This window comes from Papio anubis, chromosome 5 (assembly GCF_008728515.1).
Source record: "Papio anubis isolate 15944 chromosome 5, Panubis1.0, whole genome shotgun sequence".
NCBI classification, from domain to species: domain Eukaryota; kingdom Metazoa; phylum Chordata; class Mammalia; order Primates; family Cercopithecidae; genus Papio; species Papio anubis.
In genome coordinates, this window is record NC_044980.1 from 13252851 (window position 1) to 13279897 (window position 27047).

A 27047-nucleotide genomic window follows, 5' to 3' on the forward strand; every position below is an offset into this window, starting at 1 on the left:
CATCTGACAAAGGGCTAATATCCAGAACCTACAAAGAACTCAAACAAATTTACAAGAAAAAAACAAACAACCCCATCAAAAAGTGGGCAAAGGATATGAATAGACATTTCTCAAAAGAAGACATTCATACAGCCAACAAACACATGAAAAAATGCTCATCATCACTGGCCATCAGAGAAATGCAAATCAAAACCACAATGAGATACCATCTCACACCAGTTAGAATGGCGATCATTAAAAAGTCAGGAAACAACAGGTGCTGGAGAGGATGTGGAGAAATAGGAACACTTTTACACTGTTGGTGGGATTGTAAACTAGTTCAACCATTATGGAAAACAGTATGGCGATTCCTCAAGGATCTAGAACTAGATGTACCATATGACCCAGCCATCCCATTACTGGGGATATACCCAAAGGATTATAAATTATGCTGCTATAAAGACACATGCACACGTATGTTTATTGCAGCACTATTCACAATAGCAAAGACTTGGAATCAACCCAAATGTCCATCAGTGACAGATTGGATTAAGAAAATGTGGCACATATACACCATGGAATACTATGCAGCCATCAAAAAGGATGAGTTTGTGTCCTTTGTAGGGACATGGATGCAGCTGGAAACCATCATTCTTAGCAAACTATCACAAGAACTGAAAACCAAACACCGCATGTTCTCACTCATAGGTGGGAACTGAACAATGAGATCACTTGGACTCAGGAAGGGGAACATCACACACCGGGGCCTATCATGGGGAGGGGGGAGGGGGGAGGGATTGCATTGGGAGTTATACCTGATGTAAATGACGAGTTGATGGGTGCAGCACACTAACATGGCACAAGTATACATATGTAACAAACCTGCACGTTATGCACATGTACCCTACAACTTAAAGTATAATAATAATAAATAAATTAAAAAAAAAAAAGAAACAGCAATAGTGACACTTTGTGGAAAAGATATAGCCTTTCATGCACCTATTTTAAAGAGAAAAAGAAAAGAAATTGAAATTAATGAGCTACGCTGCCAGTGGAAGAAAGGTAAAAATAGTAAATCCAAAGAAAGAAGAAAAAAACGTTTTAAAGCAAAATGTAATAAAATTAAAAACAAAGAAACAAGAGACAAGATTAACATCTCCAAAGCTGCTCTTTGGGGAAAATAATAATACAGACTAACCTTTGGCAAAATTAAGCAAGAGCAGTGGGGTGAATGCAATTTCACACCGAAAGCATCTGTCAGATCAGAATCTAGCAGAATGAGGCCAGGCATGGTGGCTCACGACAGTAATTCCAGCACTCTGGGAGGCCAAGGCAGGTGGATCACTTGAGGTCAGGAGTTTGAGACCTGTCTGGCCAACATGGTGAAACCCCATCTCTACTAAAAATACAAAAAATTAGCCGGGTGTGGTGGAGCATGCCTGTATGGGTGGTCGTTAGGGATTCTTCTGAGAACGTCACACATCTTACACTATCATGTAACTGTGACCCTCTCCCGCAAAAAAATTGCACCAAAAAACTAAGCACAATTTATTCTTTGTGTATCCTAAGCTTTAGTGCAGAGCTATAATTAAAATCTAAATTTAGTTAAATAAAACAGAAAAATTATTTCCTTATTTTATATTTCATGCTTCAAGACAAAGTGAACAACTTTTTTTCAACTTACCAGTCAGAAGTTTTAATTAAGTCCTTGCAAACTTGAAGAGACATTAATTGAAGTAGTATTAAAATGAGGAGACTAGTTTGATATGCAATAAGAATTAGTACCTAAAGGGGTTTGATTTCAGTAATGTTAGGTCAGAAGTAATACAGTAAGACAACCAGCTGGCAATATCCAGACCACCGCAGGAGACACTACCTGTGGAGGAGACGGAGCTATTGGCAGGGTGGGGAATGGGTAAGCTGCAAATCTCCTGCCTGATACAGCAAAGCTCCAAAACAGAATGATCTGGAAGCCTATTACAATACTTCCTTGCCCTCAATAGTTTCAGCTACTTCTACTGGAAGTATATGTATTTTTTAAGTGACATTATTTCTTCTGCTAAGTCCACATCCTAGGATGAAAAAATGTTCTTGCATTAAAAAACAGCACAGTTAGCCTACCTAAATAAACATCTACATTTTTTCACTACATAAAAAAACTCTATTTATAAATTATGAAAACTAGAGCATTTATAACCCTTCCACTGCCTCCCTCTCCTTCAGAAAACAGTAAATCTCTACTGAGCCCTAACAGTTTTTCTGGTTTTTCCTTGCCTTTCTACCCTATGGTTTCACAAAGGCCTGGGCTGAACTCTTTGTCAACACGTAAGACCTAGACTTAATTTTCTTGTTCTGAGCCTTGGTCCATCCTTACAGTTTGTGGGATCTGGGTTGTGGAATCTTCATATTTGTCTTCCCATTAGTAGGGGTCTCAGCTCCCACTAAGTTTTCTTTTAACTCAGTTTGCCACCTCAACACCCATCCTTTACTAAGTAGTGCCTTCTCCATCTGCTGGGATCAGCATGCTTCTAGACTTCCAATAGCCCACTTGGTTCCAACATGCTGCCCTCTTTGACCTGTTAGTACCAGCACGAACCCTAAATCTGGAGAGGATTCCAGGCTGTGATCCCTTTGACAGGGGAGCCCTGGACACCACCCTGATCCAAATCACTCATGAAGTCTTACACTCGAGATGCCACTGTTGCTGAGTCTCTCCAAGACCCCAGGATGCATCACCGCCTTTACTCCATCCAGAGTCGTGGGAAGGTATTTTTGCCCCAGTTTTATAAAGGTGAGGGCTGAATTCATGAATGGGTGAGTATTTAAAGAGACACTGCAGAACAATTAGTTAAGAGAAAGAGAACGGACAAAGGAATAAAGAAGTATAAGTCAAAGAAAAACTCATTGGCAAACCAAAGACAGAAGTGAACAATTTCTGAGGTGGAAGACAAGATGGATAACAGTGTTGAATTTCTTTTAAGAAGGCTGAGTAGAATGGGGACTAATACAGTAGTCCCCTCTTATCTTCAGGAATATGTTCCAAAACCCCCAGTGGGTGACTGAAACCAAACCCTATATATACTATGTTTTTGCCTGTACATACATACAAACATAGTGATGTTTAATTTACAAAATAGGCAGAGTAAGAGATGAGCAACAATAACTAATAATAAAATAGCACAATTTTTAACAATATACTATAATAAAAGTTATGTGAATGTGGCCTCTCTCTCAAAATATCTTATTGTGCTATACTCACCTATTTTCAGACCACAGCTGACCCTGGGTAGTTGAAACCATGGAAAATATAACCACAAAAACATCTTTCTAGCATCAACCACAGCCTCCTCCTCTCTGAAGGCTTTCCTAACCCCAGCCAAGCAGAAGTATCAGATTATCTTTTCCTAGTTTCACATTATCAAATCCTATGTAATGTTTCACAGGCCTAATCTCCCAATACATTTTTGTAGGCCTTGAGCTATGTCTCTTTATTTTTGAATCCTCACTTTTTCATATAGTATCAGAGTAGCATTCTTTCATAACTAGTCACTTTAGCCCCATTTGCCCTTTTTTAAATGCTAAATTCATTACTCTGTTCTTATGTATGTGCTTATATTTTAATCATTTCACCATCTGCCTCCTTTCTGACTATGAGCTGCGAAGGCATATCTACTTGATTTATTTCTATATTCATAACCTACAGCATAGAAGTGTAATACATAATTGCTGTATAGCAAATGCTTGTTTCATTGCAATAAATCTACATCTTCTTATTTACATATGGGAATAAAACATGATCCCTGCATTTGAGGTGCTCACCATCTATGCTACAGAAGTACCACGTGGTCAGACACTGCTGGGGAAACACAGGTGAATATCAGAATCTGCCATTATTCATCAATCTCCATCAAAAAGAGACCAAGATCCACTATCCTTATGTCTGAATCTGCCCCCAAAAGAATTCACTGCTTAAATTATTATAGGCTCTCTTCCTTCCCATCAAATGAAGACTGCTGCATGCCACAATGGTTAAAAAAGTTGAATTCTAAAGCCAGATTGCCTGGATTTCACCCCAACTCCACCCCTTCTTATGCCTGTGTTGGGCAAACCACTACACGTCACAGTGAAGTTTGCCAGTTTCCCCCTCTGCAAAATGAGAGTAACAAGAGCACCTACTTGACAGGATTGGTATGATTATTAAATGAATTAACACATACAAAGTGCTTAGAACAGTACCTGGCACATAGAATTAGCTAGCTTTGTTACGAGTCATTCTAACACTGAACTCACTCCTCCCAAGGTGTCTCCTTTTACTCTGAAGTGCACACATTTAATGCAAATAAGAAACCCTGGGAAAGAAGAAATAGAGTGGCTATTTTCCTCTTATAGTTAGAAAGATAGACATTTGCACCTCACTGGGATGAGAAAATGTCTGCATATTCATTATGGTAGATACCTGTTGTGTGTCTTCCCATCTTACCCTCTCTGACTCCCCTTTCCTGATAATAAACATTCCCAATGACCCAGCGGATCCCATCCTGCCTGTGTCCACCACAGGATCTCACAATTGAGAGGCCCAGTACTAGGCACCTCACCAGAACTGGCCAGCCTAACCCCTTCCTCGGGAATCTGGAGCTGGCCTGGTCCTGTGAAACAGCCTCAGAAGCTGCTGATGCCATAAACTGCTCATGTGAGCTGCAAGGCAAGACGGCTGGTCTGCAGTGAGCAGTGAAAGAAGGAAGAGAGAAAGGGGTTGAACGACCAAGCAGGGTCCAGATGCTGAGCTGGTCCTGGCGCCACCGTTACTGAGGCCAGTGGCAACCAGGCCTTGGAATCTGCCAGACATTGCTGACCATTTGCCTGAGCTACCTCTGGTCATAATCATTGCTACACAGTGACAAATGGAAATAAGCATCTATATTCTAATCATCCCGCAATGTTCAACAGAAGATGAAAGTTAACTTTCTAAGAACTTCAATGGAAGACATGTAGAAGTCTCATACACATCATTAGCCAAAGCTATATTTATGACCCTTTAATCCATGAAAAACAGCCTTCAATTATTAATCTGAAATCATGAAACACAGGCTGAGGTTGCTATCGGTCACCTCCATGATGAAGACACCTCTGCCTTCTGAATGGGTAATGATTAACAGCATTATACAGAAAGGAAAAAATAAACACACGACTGTCAACAGGAATTGTATTATACAACCTACATGAAGGTCATTAGTCTGCTTGCAAAACTCTTCATAATCTTGGTCAAAATCCATTTTCCGCTGGTCTAAGAAATTGTATTCCTTTTTCTTTATGGTTGCCACAATGCCCTGAAATATTATGAGATAAATTAGATAGTATTTCAATATTCTTAAATTACCTAACTAAATATGACCCTTAAATGTAGAGCCTATACAATAATTGCCAAAAAAAAATAAGTTTAAAGGAAGCTTCATTTTTTTACTCACATTGTTTCATGCTTATTATTTTATAGGCAGTATAAGGTTGCCATACTGCATTCAAAGAAATCACTTGGACAGCATTTTCATGAAGTTTTATGTATTTTTGAAAATATAAAATAAAATAAAAGTCACATCTGAAAATTGGGAAAGGTTTTTTTCACTAAAATTGTATTGTTAATCATATCTGAAATAAATTTTTAAAGCCCAGAGTAGAATTTACCAAAATATTTTGTGTTGAATAGTTTAAATCTTCTCAGAAAATAAATAAGGCTTTCACAGAACACAAACAACATAGGAAGAAAATAAATTATGTTATATCTACAGATGAGTTACTATCTTCCAAGCCCCAAACGTCTTAAAAATGTCAAACCGAATCCACCACTTAAAACCTCTCTAAAATTAATTGCTGCCTACTGCCCTGCAAAGCTGCAGCCTGTGACTAGGAAAGCACAAACTAGGAAGTTCGTCTCCTTGAAAATACTATTATCAGAAGCTTTGTTTGCTTTGAATAATGAGCTATAATGCTCTGTGATTCTTCTTAACCAGGTACTAAGCCATTCTCAAACTCAGGTGCCCACATTGTTGACAGAAGCATATAATTTTTATGAAGAATATTGGGCCTCCTTCTTCTACAATCTCCTCTTCAAAGTCACTTCCATTTAAACATCAAATCTCTCAATAGACAAAAGTGTATAAACAGCATAACTTCTTGAATCAAGTTTACTAGATAAAACAACCTACTCTTTCATGTTGCATAACTACAAAATTAGTTCTATTTAGAAATTGTGTGTGTGTGTATATATACATATACTTTTTTATATAACATGCATATGCATGGAATGTTATATAAAATATACATACACACACAATATATACATGCATGGAATGACACAATGTCTAGGATTTACAGTGCTGATGTTCCTTAATATCAAATGAATCAAAAGTATGTGTGTGTGTATGCGTATATATATATATACACACACACATACACATGTAGCTTTCTAAAAGAAGTATAGAAAAGCTACTACATTTTGATGTAGTAATTTTAAAGATTTGGGGACTTGAGAAAATCCCACTCTATGATGGGATTTAATGGTCACTTAAGATTATTAAGTTAAATAAAGGAAATGATTAATCGTGACCTTTACAGCAATTATTCAAACTCGATCTACTTAATTATTGTCTTGACAGATATTTATTGCACATCTACTATCTGTCAGTAAACTTAAAATGTTTCCTGCTATATAAAAATCTTTTCTTTTTCTCTCCCAAAACTTGGTATACTCAGGAAATAAAAAAGATTCCTTATATTGGTCTAAACTGTTAGAGTACAAAAATTAGTGTATACTGGTTAATTATATGATCCTTTTCAAATTCAAGTACCAAAAAACTTTAAGATTTAGTGTCAGCATCCCCAAAAAAAGAAAAAAATTGACTATGTCCATATTAAGAATTTAAAGCAAATTGTTTGTAAATTGCTTTTCTAACATCTTCAAAATGTTATTAGGTCACTATGCCCACTTTCAAAACTAAAATTAGTCACACAGATACCATGACAAGATAAAGCAGTTAAAAATCAAAATAATTAGGGAAGTCAGATCTAGAATAAAATCATGTCCTTTATATTTTTTAATATGGGTCCAAATAAAATGCTTAAATGCAGAGATAACTGAGTGCCACACAGTACCTGGTGTCGACTAATGCCTGACACAGTATAGTCTTCATTAAATATTTCTTGCATGAATAAATAAAATAATAAGTTACATTTAAACATTTTTCTTGTGCTACTAATGAAAATGCTTTTTTAATGGTGATTAATTTTAGACTATTGGAAAGTCATTCTTATAACCACACACCTGAAAAGAACATATTAGCACCATTACACAATTCTCAAATAAATCTAATTTCTTTATGGTTAAAAGGCCATGAGATTATTTATATTTTACATTACAGATGGATGATTTGAATCATTCTAAACACTGTTATTTGCGTAAAATATTGAAGTTTAGTTGTGGATTATGGTAGAAAATATAGCTTGAAAGTACAATACCTGGTATTTAGTGACCATGTCTTCCAGCCCTTCGATTGTGGAATCTTGCAGGACTGAATACGTCTTGAGGGTTGTAAAGATGTCTATTATCTTGCCAAGGCGTCGGTGAAAAGTTTCAAATTTTCCAAAAATATACATCTCACTAAAATCAAATTGTTTTGCATTTGGATTTTGTTTAAGCTTTTGTTTTGTCTTGTGAAAGCAGTGCTGGTATTCCTTAAAATCAAAAGAAAAATATACAAAAATATACAACAAAGGGAACAAGAAATTTTATTTTTTTAAGTGAAGGCAACAGAAAAATTAGGATGGAATTATAAGCCTTTTCATAGTTTCATGCCTTTGCATGTACTCACTCATCAGCCTGGAAATCATCTTTTCACCTCCTCTAATCTAGCAATTCCAGATTCTAATTGGGTTACTCATGATGCAACTCAAAGGTGTGGCCTTCCCATCTTGGTCCCACGGTTTTGGTAATAGCATCCTTCTGTGACTCTCTCTCCATTCATCTTTAAGACGCTTAAGGAAAACTACCTCATATTAGTTGTCTTTGTATCTCTAGTACTTACTGTGGTATCAGGACATAGTAGGCTACCAAGAAGGGTAAAAAAAAAAGTGAATAAATTTCCTGGGAAGGTATATTAACATTCCATTTTCTTAATAGTTAAGAATCACTGTTCTTTTTAGCAACCAAAGATGTAATAATTACAAAATGATTTAAGATGGTCTCAGCAAAAATAAGACAAAAATAATAGAACCTCTAAATACTAAACTAACCATTACCTGTTTCAGTTTAATCGCAGATAGTATTTTTTCTACAACAACATCCTGTGGCTGGGTCCAGATGGAAGCGGTTCCATTATTGGTAATATAGGCTTTACATGCAGATATAATCTGATTTGTCACCTGGGATTTTCCAATAAAATGATGTTAAGCACATAAAACAGCCATGGATTGTAAACTGAACTAGAAGGTCCCTAACTCTTCCACTTCTCAGAGTTCACCATCTTCTAACTTGAGGTTGGGTTTATTTCTTTTTCCATCACAGATGCAATCAACCAATAACCCTTTGATATTGTCAAAATCATTTGTGAAATCGCAGAGTTGGAAGTACCATGGAAAATCAACAATTTGGGCCACCTTGTTTATGCAGGATGAATGTCTTAACCAACCACGGAATGCTTCATTTCCTTCCCTAAAAACTGATGAGTTTCCACAAATCTCCTTAGGTAACCTGCTCTGAATATCTAACTCACAGTTTACTAGCACCATGTAAAATACTGCCAATCCTGATCTTTTCATGTGACCAAGATCAGCAATGGAAATGTCAAAAGGAGAAGGCCACAGAGAGAAGGAAAGCTAATGTACAAAACCACTAACATTTTATTCATCTCTCCAAACTTTACAAAAATCCTCAGAAATATATTAATTTTTTGCATAAAGCACAAGGAAAATTAAAATGACTATGCTGTATCCATGGAATGATATGATGCCCAGGATTTACAGTGCAAGGGGTGGGGGTATAGGTGAAACAAGATCAGCCATGCGTGGATATCTGCTGAATCTAGGTGATATGTACATGGCATTATAGTATACAATTCTCTCTCCTTTTGTACCTAATTCAACATTTCCATAATGAAAGGTTTTCCATAATTAAATGGTGGTTTCATTATTTTATGCTAAATCATGTTTTGCAAATAATATGTATAAAATCTAAATTAATAACACAAATTTACTTTTGGGCGTCATTTACTCAGGGAATACTCCCGCAACCCTAACATATAATTTTAAAGTATAAGGAAGTTGGGAGGGAATTTTGCAGTCATTCCTCCTGTCTACCTGAACTACCTATATGAGAGGAGGAAAAAGTTTCCCATTGAGCTCTTAAGGCTGGATGTCTTTACTCCCAGGAAGAAGTGTGCTTCCTACTGCGTTAGTATTCAGAACACAAATCTTCATGAGTCAAAAACTCTTCTATTTTAATACAACATTTAAGATTTTTGCTTTGATAATGAAAAAGTCATTTACTTCTTAGAGACTATTCAGAATGAGAATAGCAACAGTGCTTACCATAAACACTTACGAGTTAGGACATAAGGTTTAAGCATCGTTATGTTTTTTGGCAGAATCATTATAATTGCTTTATAGATTCCTAGAACATTGCAAGTGGCTTTTATTACCATGATTACTGTTCTAATAACACCAAGTAAACAACTGTGGCATCAAATAAATTTGGAACAGTGGCATATGAAATATGAAACAAGAGATAGTCAGTTAAATATAGCTTTTCTTAATTAAAATTTACCCAGTAGGAATACATGATGTGCTAAACCACATAGGGAAAGAAATCTTTTTTCATTTGTATTATATAAATAATAAAATATGTATCATAATAATTACTTTGGGAAATAATGCTTTATGATTTGCTAGAATCAACCTCTGACATAAATTGAATTCTATCTCTATTGATAGTCTAAGCCTTTTTAAAATTTTAAGATACATGCATATTGAACTGAGCCAAGATGGTAATTTTTAATTATCAAAAAATTGATCATTGGTAAAGAAATATAAATGAACATGAACTCTACATCATGCACTTACCTTTACAAACAGAGATGTGATCTTCTCAGAAGTGTTATAGTAATGAGAGATATTATAGATCATTTTAATTGCATTTATAAGTGTAGGAATAGCATCCATCATGGATAGCTAAAAGATACCATCAAAGTTTTCAGAAAAAAATCATCAAATTCAGCAAAATTCTAATAGACTAACCATTCCATCTAATTAAAATAAAGTTTAAGAGATTTCTATTAAAGATTTTAAAATACTATCTAATGCTTTACATGAAAATAATATATTTAATATGAATTTTATTATATTAGTCATATATGGTTAATCAAATTTTATTTCAATGGAAGAAACATTGACCTGCTGTTAATGACAAGCAACAGCGAGTTACCTGTTAACTATTATTAAGGATGAACTGTTAATAACAGTTAATGTTGTAATAAGTAAAAGCAGGCACTTCCTAAAGCTAAAAGATTAAAAGAAAAATCACCAGCTAATGATTTTTCCTACAGTTCTTTGAGATATATAGTTCAGAATGCCCTTTGCAATATTTAATGGAAAATGTAACATGCAATAAATGTTTTAAAATATAACATCTCATATACATCTTCAACAGATAGGAGATAGACTGTTTAGAGAAATAGATATAGAAATATAGGTATCTGTGTGTATGTGTATATACATATATATATATATATATATATAATTTTCTTGAAAATAAAGTTTCTAAGACCTTTCCAATGAACTGTAATATCGATGAACCAAAATTCAATATTCAGTTCAGCTAGTGCAAAAAGAGTTATCTATAGACTGAAAGAGTAGAAATCCTTAACTCACCGGATCACTGCTGTACAAAGGGTCACAACATTTTTCAAGTGTATACAAGTATTTCACATTGTCCTTCGCTTCATTAGTTGCATCAGTGATTCGAATATCCACCTCCCGCCAAGTCTAAGCACAATACGGAAAACCAATTTTAATGCAATTATTCATAGAGGAACTTCCAACATAACCGCTGCTAACAGTCACCACAAGTCCATTAGGCCAGACTTTCTGTGCATCTCACATAAAACTGAATCCAGAGAGGCAAGAGATATTGCTATGCTGGAAAGCAATTTAAAATTTTTGACTAAACTTTTTAAAGCATATCTTCGAGGGCTTCTCATATAAAATCTGTGCCATGACTATCCTAGAGCACCAAGAGGACAGCACCTCCCTTTAAACTCAACAAACAACCCCATCAAAAAGTGGGCAAAGGATATGAACAGACATTTCTCAAAAGAGGACATTCATACAGCCAACAGACATATGAAAAAATGCTCATCATCACTGGCCATCAGAGAAATGCAAATCAAAACCACAATGAGATACCATCTCACACCAGTTAGAATGGCGATCATTAAAAAGTCAGGAAACAGCAGGTGCTGGAGAGGATGTGGAGAAATAGGAACACTTTTACACTGTTGGTGGGATTGTAAACTAGTTCAACCATTATGGAAAACAGTATGGCGATTCCTCAAGGATCTAGAACTAGATGTACCATATGACCCAGCCATCCCATTACTGGGGATATACCCAAAGGATTATAAATTATGCTGCTATAAAGACACATGCACACGTATGTTTATTGCAGCACTATTCACAATAGCAAAGACTTGGAATCAACCCAAATGTCCATCAGTGACAGATTGGATTAAGAAAATGTGGCACATATACACCATGGAATACTATGCAGCCATAAAAAAGGATGAGTTTGCGTCCTTTGTAGGGACATGGATGCAGCTGGAAACCATCATTCTTAGCAAACTATCACAAGAACAGAAAACCAAACACCGCATGTTCTCACTCATAGGTGGGAACTGAACAACGAGATCACTTGGACTCAGGAAGGGGAACATCACACACCGGGGCCTATCATGGGGAGGGGGGAGGGGGGAGGGATTGCATTGGGAGTTATACCTGATGTAAATGACGAGTTGATGGGTGCAGCAGACTAACATGGCACAAGTATACATATGTAACAAACCTGCATGTTATGCACATGTACCCTACAACTTAAAGTATAATAATAATAAATAAATTAAAAAAAAAAAAGAGATAAACTCACACCTTTTCCCCTGCACCAGACCCATTTGATACCTCACTACCATATTTTCTATCTTTCCTCTATTCTAACCTGAACTCCCTTCCTATATCCCTATACATTTATCCATAAATGTAGTAATTGTTTATTATCTGCCAACCATATGCCAGTACTGTGCTATGAGCTAAGAACTTAGAAATGGAAAGATAATCTAAAAGTGAGAGAAGTAAAAGGAAATTATTTAGCACGTCAATACATTCCATTGACTTCATGGAAGTCCGACCGATAGTATTTCTGAACTGTATTGCAAGGCCTACCTCTGCTATTTCATTGAGGAATAAAATAAAGTAAATCTATAGCATGTTTATTGTAACAAATTATTATTGATTATTTAGATTATTTGCATGTATCAAAACATGCAAATAGCTAATAACACCCATGCAAATAGTTAACAAATAGTCTTTCCAGCACCAATGCCAGGTGAGTTAGGCAGCCTCTATGATGGTCCCCAATGACCACAAACTCCCTGTATTCAAGCTCTTGTATTCATCCCTTCTCCTTGATCATGGACTGAATCTAGTGACTTGCTTCTAATAAGGAGAATATGGCTAAAGTGATAGGATGTCACTTCCAGAATTAATTCACATAAAGACCGTGGCTTCTAGGTTGGGTGCTCTCTTGCCCTCCCTCACTTGCTCCCTTTAAGGGAAACCAGCTGCTATGTTCTAAGCTGTTCTACAGAGAGGCCCATGTGGGAAGGAACTGAAGGAAGCCTCTAGCCAACAGCCAGCAAGACGCTGAAGGCAGCAACAACCAGATGAGTGAACCCGGAGGCAGATCTTCCACGAGTTGAGCCCTAAGATGAACCCACATCACAGCTGCAGCCTCATGAGATACCCAGAGTCAGAGGCACCCAGCTAAGCTGCACCCAGATTCCTGGCCCATAGACTCCGAGATTAGAATATTGGCTGGTTTTTTTGTTGTTGTTTGTTTTTTTGAGACAGAGTCTCACTCTGTCACCCAGGCTGGAGTGCAGCGGCACGACCTCGGCTCACTGCAAACTTCCACCTCCCGGATTCAAGCGATTCTTCTGCCTCAGCCTCCCAAGTAGCTGGGACTACAGGCACACGCCACTGTGCCCAGCTAATTTTTGTACTTTTAGTAGAGATGGGGTTTCACCATATTGGCCAGGCTGGTCTCGAACTCCTGACCTTGTGAACTGCCTGCCTCAGCCTCCCAAAGTGCTGGGATTACAGGTGTGAGGCACCGCACCTGGACTATTGGCTGTTTTAAGCTGCTAAGTTTGGGGGTTGTTTGTTTTGCAATATAAAACTAATATACAAGGACTAAAAAATAAATATGGATTGGGTGAGTTGTCATTATTTTTATTTCTAGCTTGTCTGAAATCATAATATATAGATACATGTATATAAACATGCTATCATGTTCTGTCTTAATTACATGCAATGCCCTCTAATAACATATATACATACATGTATACCAGCTAACAAATGTCTTTAATTCAAAGACTATTGCCACAGCCTCCAAAGTTATATGAGGGAAATATTATGTAATTGTAAATGTTTTTCCTCAAGGTATAATAACATTCTTTGCTCCTAATCACTCTATAACTTGAAAATATGCATAGAGAACTCTTATTCCCTTTTTACGAGGCAAAATGAAATGGCTGACGACCTTCAGCAGTTTTGACTTGGCCGCCGCAAGCACCGCCAGCACAGCCTTCACATCTGGGCTTTTCAGTTGTTCCAAAAGGTAGTTAAACTTGGAGAGTCTTTTTTTCCAGTGCTCCAGCTCCGCTCGTGGCCCAACGTCATCCGCTTCCTTCCGCAGCTGATTGTTTTCAGCAAGAACCTGCAAATGTGCGGGTAAAACATGAGCCATTGCATGGGGCTGGAGATACTAAACTTACAGGCAAGCAAAAAAAATAAGGAAATCAGTTATCCTATCTGAATCATGATGTATGCGTATTCCATGCTTCCAATAACAATCTTTTACTAACTTAGCATGTATCCATTTTTAAAACTTCAGTGAAAATTTCTTTGACCTGTTTTAACTGAAAACCACTTATGCTTTCCTCATATGAAAATAGCTTATATTTTGGGGGGTTTTTTAAGATTTTTGATTCATACTTTTTTCTTTTATTAATGCTTATTTTACATATTTATGGGGTACATGTGAGTATTTGTTATATGTGTAGAATGTGTCATGGTCAGGTCAGAGTATTTGGGGTATCATCACCTTGCGTACTTAACATTTCTATGTGGGTAACATTTCAAGTCCTCTATTCTAGGTATTAGATTGGTGCAAAAGTAATTAGCCATTGAAAGTAATGGCAAAAACCACAATTACTTTTGCACCAACCTAACACTTTGAAATATACAGTATACTGTTGCTAACTACGGTCACCCAATCTGCAATGGAAAACTACCTATTTAATGAGCTGTAATGAGCTTCTGAAGGCCTTGACTTCAGGAATTTTTCTTGGCTATTCATTTACTCTATAACCTTGGAGGAACATGGCCTTGTTAAACTGCATGGTTCAGGCTAGTGGATTTGAATTGTGCTTACTTTTTAATGTAATGTCCACCTTCATTCCTTCATTGAGAACTTTTCTGAATTTTTTTTTTTATCGTTAAGTCTCAAGCTCCCTTTTGGAGGACATACTAAATGAGAAAACTCCTCATGCTTCTACAGGGGTTCTCTCCAAAGTAAACTAGACCTTGAGAAAAGAAAGTGGCAAAGTGCAGCCTTCGAGTGGTGTAAGTACATACAGCCATTTTCTTTCATTTCTTAGAATTCTTACTACCTCTTCTTAATTCATGACAGTAAATGAAAACCACATTGGACCTCTCACCTCCTCAGGGATTTACAGTAAAACTCTTAACAAATGGAACGTCGTATGTGAATCCACCTTCTTCCACTGTCTAGTGAAGTAACGTGGCACCTGAAATGGATGTTTGGTTTCTCAAAATTACCTGTTCTGTCTGTTTGATCCATACTTTCATACAATCCTCTATTTTTGCCAAGGTCTCAGGGTTATTTGCTAGAGTCAAGTAGTCCGTAGGTTCCTTTAGGTTTTTCAGGTCAAGTGTGTCACACTTTTGAAGATTCACCTAATTAGAATGAAAATTAAATAATAAGATGATGCTTTTGTAAAACACACACACCATGGGCCCTGTGTTTTCCACTTTGCTGCACTCTGACAGTGCTCTGGAAAGCCCATCGGGTAGCACATACCTCCTCTCCACTCCCACGTGCCTTTGTCCACGCTGCCGTGAGACTGACGGAACTTTCCAACACTTCCCTGTGGTCCTACACACCCTCACAATTCAACCCAAAGCCCACTGCCCTCTCCCACTCAGAAAGAATGCCTCCTCCCACCTGGGGACCCATCCTATTTTGTTAATACTTTTATTGCAGTATGAAGTGGACCCATATGAGAAAAAACACTGCTTTTTTCCACAGAATGTCAACAATTTTATTTGGTCCAACCTGCATTTTGGTCTGGCCTCCAACACAGTTAATCACAAATATAATTCGGGTGTTAGCTGGAGTCATCCTGTGTCTGTCTGGATAAAATTTGCTTAACTCCCCCATTCTACATCCTTTGGAAAGCATAATGCGCCTTCCCCAATCCCAGCAGGATCAGCATTCCCGGGAAAGGAGGGCAGAGTGTCACACTGTCATCATGACCATAGGATCCATTTCCCTACCTGCCCCTACATGCCTGATCTGGGCTCTGTCGTCTCTCTTATTCCCTTATCTTCTCTCTCTCTCTCTCTCTCTCTTTCTCTCTCTCTCTCAATCTCTCACGCTCTCGCTCTATCTTTATCTCTCTCTCACTCTCACACACACACACACGCATGCATGCATCCATCAACCTCTGCCCCAAGTAATCACAAACACAGACTTATTATAAACAGCACAAATCATACAGAAGCTAAATCTCACATTTGCCAAAATTATTCTTAAAGGCCCTTTTGATCATTGACTGAACCACAGGATCCAACTTGCTCTCTCCAAACATATCAGTTCCTCTTTCCTTCTTCTGCTTCTTCAGGATCTCTTCCCACCTCCATCTGCTGCCCACCACACACACACAGACACTTCGGTTCCAAATTCCTTCCATTCTAGGATGCACAGCAGTGCCACAAGCATTTCTGACTCTTGCCTTTGGAGTCACTCATCTGACTGACAGGGTAAAGCCCTACATCACTGCCAACGTTTTTATGGAACCCCTGAATGTGTTGATCATTACAAACTGTAGAAATTGAAATCTAATCACCACCACGTCTTGAAGGAGCAATAAAATTGCCTACCAAAATTTTTGAAGAACTGCAACATAGAGGAATTAAGACCATCCAAGAGAAGCATTACACACTTAGGTACTGTGCTTGTTGACCACCTGATCATTTTTAAAGGAACAGCTTATTCGTACTCACCTTCTCCTTCAAACTCTCCTGTGCACCCGATAGGACGTTCACAAAGCCTTCCAGGGAGCTCAAGAACTCCTGCCGAATGTTAGCTGCGTCCTGAAGGCCCTCGAGCTCGCCCCAGCCATGGCTCGTGGCTCTGAGAGCAGGAATGAAGATGTCGGACAGCAAACGTCTCACGCTGTTGAGCAGGCCTCCATCTGCCGCATCTAACATGTTAAAACTCACCTCCTGGAAAACAAGCAGGAGATCTTCTATTGTAAAAATGATCCTCAAATGCAACACAGCTACTAAGTCATTTCTTAAATGTTGTCACTTTACCAAATACCCAGTAAATTATTAGTTTGTGACGAGTGTGGTGGCTCACACCTGTAATCTCAGCACTTTAGGAGGTTGAGGTGGGGGGATCACTTGAGGTCAGGCATTCAAGACCAGCCTGGGCAATATGGTGAAACCCCATCTCTATTAAAAATACAAAAATTATCCAGCCTTGGTGGCGTGCACCTGTAATCCCAGCTACTCAGGAGGCTGAGGCAGGAGAATCGCTTGAACCCAGGAGGCGGAGGCTGCAGTGAGCCAAGATGGTGCCACTGCACTCCAACCCAGGTGACAGAGCAAGACCTTGTCTCAGAAAAAAAAAAAAAAAAAATTAGTTTGACAACCTTGTTAAGAAATAAGCTTTATACTATTCTAAATTGTAATCATCAAAATAAAAGCATGAAATAAATAGAATACCAGATGTTTATCAGTTTATTTGCTCCAAGAAGATAGTATACCCATCAGAGGGAAGGGGAAAACTTGTACAGATGCACTTCATTTTGCACAAAAAAAATAAAGTTATATATCCACTTTCAGAAATCTTAACTTAAATGTATAAAATTTGCCATTAAGTAAATTATGCATGGGGAATTCTTTAGAAAAAGAAAGCCTTCACTGTTATACACACACCCAGAAGGTTATATCAACTTGTGTTAATAAATTGAATATTAAGTCCTCTTACTCAAAAGATTTAAAGGGAATGTCCTCTTAATTTCTTGCTTTAAAATTTTAAAAAATACTTCTCTGAAAGTAGTTTTAGATACTGTAGTGAATATACTATGATTGTCTCCACCGGAGGAATATTTGTGTGCAAGTTGTGTGTTTTTTGGTAATTCAGAGTAAACAATGGCTCTTGCCCCTTACCCGGTGGATGTTGTCAGGGGTGATGGCTTTGGAAGGGTCAGTCCTGATGAAGAATACACATACCCCAGTAAGAGCCACATCTTTTCCCTCGGTCACGAACACCTTAGGTTTTTTAATCTTTCCAGAAACAAGATTTACCCCTCCTAGAGAGCCAAGTTGTCCTACAAAAGCAAAATAATTTTAGTTTCACAAATGCTTTTCACAGTCCATGTGGTTGCCTTTGGAATGAACTTTCTCGTTAAAATATTGCCACTGTTGACTTGTCCATGTGCCTTAGGTGGGTCCACCTCTTGAACAATCTCTAGCATGAGCCCTACAGAGATCTAAAAAAGTCTGTTTGATTCCAGATCACAGGTTCACTTCAAAATTGTTGTTTGGGGGCAGTGAAAAGAGGGAAGGAGGACAAAGTATCTACTGGCATGTACTGTGTTCCAGACCCTCTGCTAGGTACCCTGTGTACATTATTAAAACTCACAACCCAGCTGGGTGCAGTGGCTCACACCTATAATCCCAGCACTTTGGGAGGCCGAGGCAGGCGGATCGCCTGAGGTCAGGAGTTCAAGACCAGCCTGTCCAATGTGATGAAACCCTGTCTCTACTAAAAATACAAAAATTAGCTGGGTGTGGTCATTGGCACCAGTAATCCCAGCTTCTTGGGAGGCTGAGGCAAGAGAATCACTTGAACCCAGGAGGCAGAGGTTGCAGTGGGCAGAGATCACGCCACTGCACTTCAGCCTGGGCAACAGAGCGAAACTCAGTCTCAAAAACAAAAACAAAAACAAAAACAACTCTGAGGCAGCTGTGACATGTTCCAAGTCAAACAGCCAATAGGTGGCAGAGCCAAGGTCAAAAACCTGCTCTGACTACAAAACTCGGGACCCCACTTCCCCATGCTGTCCCTACTCTGTCATAGTCAGCATACTAGGTTATCTTTCAAATACTGCTGGAGTCAGGGTCTTGTAGAGGTAGGATTAACAGCGTGGGCTCTAGAGTCAGACTCTCAGAACTTCAATCTCAGGCTGCGCTCCCAGCCGTGTGAACTTGGCAAGTTACTTTATCTTTCTGTGCCTCCGTTTTCTCATCTTCTTATCTTAAAAATGAGAACAATATGGCCAGGCGCGGTGGCTCATGCTTGTAATCCCAGCACTTTGGGAGGCTGAGGCGGGGGGGATCACCTAAGGTCGGGAGTTCGAGACCAGCCTGATCAACATGGAGAAACCCCGTGTCTACTAAAAATACAAAATTAGCCAGTGTGGTGGTGCATGCCTGTAATCGCAGCTACTCAGGAGACTGCGGCAGAAGAATCACTTGAACCCGGGAGCTGGAGCTTATGGTGAGCCAAGATGATGCCATTGTACTCCAGCCTGAGCAACAAGAGTGAAACTCTATCTCAAAAAAAAGAATGATACTAGAACTTCTAGAACTTAGCATCTGAAATTGTTGTGAAAATCAACACACTGTATAAAGCCCTTAGAAAAGCATATAAGAATATTAGCCTCTGTAAGCCTTATTATTATTAGTATTTGAACAGTCATCTTTGATTATCCAAGCATGTGGCTCACTGAGTAGATATTTTAGTACATAGAATATACTCTGAGCTATTCCTTTATGTTCTAACCTGTCTAAGAAGTGTTTAGATCTCCAAATGGACTGGTAGCTCAATCAGGATCACTGGGGTGGGAGGATGGTGCTAATGGTGGACTTTGGGATGGGGAGTGGACCAGAAGTTGAATCCTAAAATCCTGGGATTGGAACCTCTTGGAGTAACCCTCCCTCAGGGATCATCCTCCCATGGTGCTAGGCTAGAGACCTTGACATGGGCTTGGACAGTGAGCCCTCATTAAAGGTAACTAGTAGATCAATCTCCCCCTCATTCAAAATTGCATCCCACTCCTGGCTAATACCACCTGGGTCTCATGAGTAATAAGATGTTAGGCAACAAGTTTCAACCAAGGCACCAAGGCATGACAGACATCAGAAAACAGAGTTTCAAAGGAAAAAGAAAATTCTGCAGAAATTTCAAAGTGGTTGTCCTAGAACTGATTAGACATCTTCTCCCTGGCCCCCATCAGAATGCAAAAAGGTCAAGAGCGTGTAGACTAAGGAAGGATTTTGTGAGGACAGTTATGCTAAGTATTAGTCCGTTTTCATGCTGCTGATGGAGACATACCTGAGACTGGACAATTTACAAAAGAAAGAGGTTTAATTGGACTTACAGTTCCACGTGGCTGGGGAAGCCTCGTGGTGATAGTGGAAGGCAAGGAGGAGCAAGTCACATCTTACATGAATGGCAGCAGGCAAAGAGAGGATAAGACCCAAGCGAAATGTGTTTCCCCTTATCAAACTATCACATCTCATGAGACATATTCACTATCACCAGAACAGCACAGGAAAGACCTGCCCCCATAATTCAATCACCTCCCACAAGCTTCCTAGCATGACACGTGGGAATTGTGGGAGTTACTATTCAAGACGAGATTTGGGTGGGGACACGAAGCCAAACCATATCATGCTATGCAAAGGGTGAGGTTATAAAGTGTTCCTACTTTTACCTCAGGTCAAGAATGAGATTGCAACTGTCCCAGCTTGCCCAGGACAGGGGGGTTTCCTGGGATGCAGGACTTTCAGTGTTACAATCAGCAGTCAGTGACTCCAGTCAAGAAACAAGGTGTTCAACCCAACCACCTAAAGAGCTTGATTTATGTCTCCTGGAGTTTAGGAACAAAATGACTGTGATATGACACCTGACCAAGAAATCTAAGCACAGTGCTCAATAAGGCATATAGAGAGAAACTGGACTGTACTGGGAGCTAACAGCACGACCATGGAGGGCAGGGACCTAGGAACCCAGGTAGGGGCACTGCTGAAAAGATCCAGACTGAAGCCACCTTAAATCCTACTCAAAAGGAGCACCTGAGGGAGGATGGGACAGAGTGAGCGAGACTTACACTACCAAATTTCAGAGGCTATCATCATCAGGACAGCCTGTCACCTCAGGAGAACCCACCACTGTGCCCACAAGAGCAAGGTAAGAGTGCAAGATCAGCAGCTCATGACAGTGCCAGTCCAGTAAAAACTTTCCTGACCCCCTTCCCTCTTACCTCTGCCCTGCCTCTGGCCTCACACAGTCAGGCCCTTTAGTTACGCTGATGTGGACAAGGGGTGGAAGATGAAGGTATGGAGAAGAGCACATGGTCCTCCCTCTTCTCCTACTGAGAACTTCAACCTTCAGAGAAATGGGGGACTCAAGGGTGAGGAGGGAAGAATATTTCACTTTCCATCAACTGGACAGTTTTTCTTTTTGAGTTGACATTGTGTTTGTAATTTGAAATGACTATAGACATTTTTGTAATCTAAGAATGTCCAGGAAAGTCATGAGATTGCCTGCATTCTAATCCAAGTTCAGAAGAAGAACTATCACCAGTGAGAAGATTCAAAGGTTAAACTTGCTTTTATGTTTACATCCTATGAACACTTCTTGATCCAAGCAAAATTTACACAGAAGGTCAGTTTCATCCAGTGTTCCGTTCATGGATAAACTTGATCTTTCATTTGAGCTTATGTTTTGCAATCTGGTGTAGAAACCAAAACTTCTATCTCTTGATTTTTCACTCAAAATGTAATAAGTTTTCTAAGCTTTCTAAAATATCAAACTGACAGCTTTGAGAAAATGCCAGTTCGAATTTGCATGCATAATTTCCTCAGTTTTTAAACAAAGAAGTATAGTCTTACTATATGCCAAGAGCAATAACTATTTTCCCTTTTATCAAATGGGTCATAAAAAGTATGTATATAATATTTTAATATATCAAATAATACATTTAATCAGATATTGACTTATGTTTCTAGGTAGGCATTTAAAATTACATTAATCCACTTAAAAATAGACTAGACTATGCCAGTTGAATCCATAGAAAGATTTGCAAATCTGGGCCAGGCACGGTGGCTTGCACCTATGATCCCAGCACTTTAGGAGGCTGAGGAGGGCAGATCACGAGGTCAAGAGATTGAGACCATCCTAGCCAACATGCTGAAACCCCATCTCTACTAAAAATACAAAAATTAGGTGGGCGTGGTGGCGCACACCTGTAGTCCCAGCTGCAGGCTGGGACTGTACTTTGGGAGGCTGAGGCAGGAGAACTGCTTGAACCCCAGGAGGTGGAGGTTGCAGGGAGCCAAGATCGCACCGCTGCACTCCAGCCTGGTGACAGAGTGAGACTCTGTCTCAAAACAAACAACAAAATAACAACAACAAAGAAAAAAAGATTTGCAAATTTTTCATAAATGAGAACAATGAAAACTGTCATCCAATATTACTTATTTAAAGCAGTCAGTAGAAAATAAACAAAATGTGATATCTAACTAAAAAGGGGTGTTACACATACTGGCAACAATTCCTATGCTAAAAAGAAATAATGCCTATAATCCCAGCACTTTGGGAGGCCAAGGCAGGTGGATCACGAGGTCAGGAGATCGAGACCATCCTGGCTAACACGGTGAAACTCCATCTCTACTAAAAAATACAAAAAAAATACAAAACATCCCTAGTAGCCTGTAGTCCCAGCTACTTGGGAGGCTGAGGTAGGAGAATGGGGTGAACTTTATAGGTGGAATTTTTAGTGAGCCGAGATCACGCCACTGCACTCCAGCCTAGGCAACAGATCGAGACTCCGTCTCAAAAAAAAAAAAAAAAAAAAGAATGCCTATATACCTGCAAAACAGGTGCTCATTATAATTTCCAGACCATAAAACACAGAATGAACTAGAATATAAGAAAAGGAAGTCAAACGTAATCTACTTTATTATCTTTATTGCAAGTACAGCCTGAGAAGGAAAACAAAACATCTCCAATAAAGTTAGAAGAACCAGGCTAAATACCAACTGTAATCTGTCTCCATCCTTGAGGTGAAACAGAACTTTTTCCACAGGGCCACACCCAACACACTAATGGTTTCCCACATGGACCCACACACACACCTCCCTCATGCCCGCAAGGTGAAACAGGTCCATTCTCACAGTGGCTTTCTTCTTCAAGCTACTCTCAGATAAATCTAATGACACATTTCTGAGTCATGTCACATCAAATTCAGATACCTGTTTCTGCTTCCTCCACATCTTGATAATAAAACATGAGGTGTCGGAGACCTCCAACAGCAAAAAGTTGATCAATTCTTTCAATCTGGGAAAAAGAAAAAGGTAAGATAATGACTTTCAATCCAAATTAGAAACTGCACTTAAATCAGAATTAATAATATAAAAAAGGAAAATGTACTGTTATCTTTCATATTCAAACAGGACAGCATCTAATGTATCCTATAAAAAAGGAAGCATTTATGTTAAAAGAATAAATGTCTCACCATAGTAAAGACTCTGCTCAAAAAAGTAATTTCATGAATCTTAGAAATATTTGCTACTTATGCACATTTGAAAAGCATTGTCCACCCATATTTGCAAATTTCCTAAAGTGTTGAGCTGTGGAAGGGAGGTTTAAATAGAGAAGAGTGCTTCAGTCAACTGCAGATAAGCAAAAACAAACCTTTCAAAACTTAGTCTAACACCCTAGAGATAATGAATATTAAATTGCAATAATCACCAAAACTGCCATGAGAACGTATCTGACTATGAACACACCTTCCAGTAGCAACCTGGCACTAAACTGGGACTAACAGTCCCATCCCTGAGGCTCACTTAAGTCTACAAGCCTAACAAAGGGTCTGCTACCAATAGAAACACTTCTTTTAAATAGTCAGTGGCACAGTTTGGAACTCATATGAAAATAAAAAGATAAAATCTACACACCCATTAAGCATTAGGATGGCTACCACCAAAAAACAGAAAATAGCAAGTGTTGGTGAGGACATGGAGAAACTGGAACGCTTGAGCACTATTGGTAGGAATGTAAATGGTGCAGCCATTGTGGAAAACAGGATGAAGGCACCTTAGAAAAACTAAAAATAGAATTGCCACATGATTCAGGAACTCCACTTCTGGGTATACATCCCAAAGAATTGAAAGCGGGGTCTCAAAGAGATATTCGTATATCCATGTTCATAGTAGCATTATTCACAATAGCTTCCACAAAAGGTGAAAGTGACAGATAAAGGGATAAACAAAATATGGTATACATATACAAGGGAATATAATCCAGCCTTAACAAGGAGGGAAATCCTGGCACACATTACAACATGGATGAACCTTGCAAATCTTACACTAAGTGAAATAAGATAATCACAAAAAGACTAATACTGCATGCCTCCATTTGCATGAGGTATCTATGGAATAGTCTAATTCCTAGAGACAAAAAGTAGAATGAGGGGATTGTCAGCGGCTGGAGAGAAGGAGGAATGTGGAATGGTAGTTTAATGGGTACAGAGTTTGTTTTTGTGATAAAAGGCGTTCTGAAGATCTGTTGCACAGTAATGTGAATGTACTTAACACTAATGAACTGTACACTTAAAATGGATAAGATGGTGAATTTTGTTATGTGTATTTACTACGTCTTAAAATAATGTTTTTAAAGGATAAAATCTAGCCTGAACAATTAAGTGTGAAAAATAAATCCCCTTCAATTTCTACCATGATTGAAGATGCCACAGGGAAGAGGAGGAAGGACTCCCCAAGATTCAATTCCAGGCCAAGAATGTGGTGAAGGGCATGGTTCCATCACAGCCAGTATTGAAGCTCCTATCCCTCTCGTCTGTGCTTGACAGCCTGAGCCAGATGCTTTCTTTAAACCTCCAGGTTCTGAGATTCCTGGGTTGTGAGCTTGACATAGCAGTTTATCCTGGGATCCCTACAGAGCTGAACTTTTGCCTGCTTCTTCCCCTTGCATATTCCCAAATCCAGATGTCTAAATTGGGAAGCAGGGTGGAGTTAAGCATTTCACCTCTGGAACAATCTCCCCAAGTGGCCCTCTCTGCTTTTATGCCTCCATATTCTGGGAATAATATTATCTACCTTCTGGTATTATGAAGATGGAAATGAAGTCATAGATGAAAGGGATTGAGAACAGAGACCAACACATGGTAAACATTCAGTAAGTGTCAGCTATGAGGAGAAAGAGGAGAAGCACATTTCCTCAGCTCCTGCTTGATCCATCCTGTAGTTTACCCATTTTCATGTTATCCATTCTTAATTGTTCCCCAACTCCTACTAACCCCACCAGAGCAGCCCAGCAAGAAGGAATGAAGCCAGCGGTGTGCCACAGATGGCTCGTACTAGCCCAGGATATCCAATGGATCACAACTCTTTCCACCTCAGCATTTCGTAACATGATGATAGTAGTTTGGAACCAGCCATTGTGGGAGTATTTACACCACAGAAATTTGCAGATGCTCAAACCAGTACCTCCCTGCCTACTTCCTCCATCCTTGCCCAAAGTCAGTTGTTAACATTTACAAGCCTACCACTGAAAAGAATTCCCAACAGTGTGACACCCTGTCAACAAAAAGGGCTTGCCTTATTTCTTTTTTTTTCCTAATGTCTAATTAGTTTCTTCAAAAAATCTTCAGGAATCATCATACGGCTGTTTATATGCTTTTTTCACTGCCCAGGAAATTATATCTTCCCATATTTTGGCCTTCCCCAACCAAGGTCAAACACAAAGCAAATCATACGCCCGGTTTTAAAGAAAAATTGTAGCAGAAGATGGGAACCAAGGTTAGGAACAAAAGAAAGCAGGTTCAGCTGCCAAACCAAAGTAAAAGCCAGAAAATCATGGCACAAATCCAGTGCCTAGAACAGAAGAAATGCACAAAAGATGAGTTGGCAACTTGAGAGGAGATTCTGTTCCCCGACTTTAGCTTCCAAAATGGCACAAGAGCCCAGCTTCACTGGACATAGAGAGATGCAGACAATGCCGTCAGAATCACGGAACTCAAATGACAATTAGAAGTGCCCCTATTGAACATGGAGAGCTGGAGAGCCTTAAGCTCATTCTGCAAGCACCAGTACAGTCAGAATGGAGCCCTGTCCACGTTAAGACAGGCACCTCCCTCTGGGCACAGCATGGGATCTTGTCACAGGACCACGTCAACAGACCATCTGTGCCCTCTATAATCAAGTCAGTGAGAAGTCAAATGCATCCCACCTGATCGCCTTCAAGAACAGCATCCTCCACTTCGGTTTTGTTCAGGTCCAAACAGGAAGCCACAATTGCAAATAAGTAGTTATGCCTCCCATCCAAAAGAGCCCGCTTGGCTTCCTTCTCTTCCTTCAGTCTTTGCTAAAAGAAAAGAATAAAAATGTTACATGGAAACTGCTGTTCTCAAGTGGATTCATTTTGTAATAATTTCATACAATTGTTGTTTTTCAAATCGTAGGTATCCAGATAACAGACAGCTTAATGGTACCAATTTTTATGTACTATCTTCTATTTTTAGAAATAATTTATTTCTCTTATGAAAATAAAGCATGCTCATTGTTTTGAAATTGCATAATACAGAGAAGCCAAAAGAGAGAAAAATCCTCTGCCATCCAGAAATTATTACTGTTAACATTTTGTTCTAAATCTTTACACACTTATTTCTATGCATATATAAGCATTCAACAGAATACCAAAAAAAAAGAGATCACCATTGTTATAAACATTTTCCTAAGCCATTAAAGTAATATTTTTCTACAGTATGTCCTATCTTTATTATTTACCTACAGCTATATATTTGGTCTTCAAATTAACTTCTGAATGCCATTGCTTGCTCTTTAACTATTAATTGTTAATTATGAGAATAAGGCATGCTTAATGTAACCAATGTTGGCAGTTTGAAGGATGTCTTTCCTTATGCTCTATGCTCATACAATCATATTCAAACATATGCCCACACCTATATTTACATCATACTATAAAATGTTTTCATGCATTTTTCCCTTAACAATACATCACTGACTTCTTTCCAGTTTAATACAGACTATTCCATCCTCTGTAATAGCTGCAAAAATATTCAGTATGAATGTACCATAATTTATTCAATTATTTTGACAATGGTAGACACTCGGCTTCCAATTCCTTCTTGGAATAATACATTACCTTTAATGCCAACCAGTAGCTCCCACTGGGAAGAGGAAAAGTGGACCCTCTGGATCCCTTCTTTTAATCAACAAACATTTGTTAAACCCCTAATACGTGCCAGCACTGAAGAGGACAACACTACCTGGTAACTTCAAAAAAGCTCATGGCCTGGCTGGCAGGATGTGAGCTGAAAATTTAAATATGACAGATGTCATGGCAGTTGCCACAGGGGCATCAGATTTATGGGTCTCCAAATGCAGGGGCA

General features: G+C 38.8%; 1 protein-coding gene across 1 annotated transcript in view; it reads right to left on the reverse strand.

The window, feature by feature from the left end:
- The window catches only part of DNAH5 (dynein axonemal heavy chain 5), a 239087-nt gene extending 212735 nt beyond the window's left edge, over window positions 1-26352 (reverse strand). Inside the window, exons 1-12 of the mRNA XM_031666810.1 lie at window positions 26332-26352; window positions 25865-25999; window positions 22870-22954; window positions 17776-17936; window positions 16603-16824; window positions 15136-15273; window positions 13835-14011; window positions 10894-11007; window positions 10087-10194; window positions 8269-8391; window positions 7489-7704; window positions 5199-5306 (exon numbers count right to left, since the gene is read on the reverse strand). Coding sequence (XP_031522670.1) covers window positions 5199-5306; window positions 7489-7704; window positions 8269-8391; window positions 10087-10194; window positions 10894-11007; window positions 13835-14011; window positions 15136-15273; window positions 16603-16824; window positions 17776-17936; window positions 22870-22954; window positions 25865-25999; window positions 26332-26352 — 1608 coding nt within the window. The remainder of the gene's footprint in view (window positions 1-5198; window positions 5307-7488; window positions 7705-8268; window positions 8392-10086; window positions 10195-10893; window positions 11008-13834; window positions 14012-15135; window positions 15274-16602; window positions 16825-17775; window positions 17937-22869; window positions 22955-25864; window positions 26000-26331) is intronic.
- Between the last annotated feature and the right edge of the window lie 695 nt (window positions 26353-27047).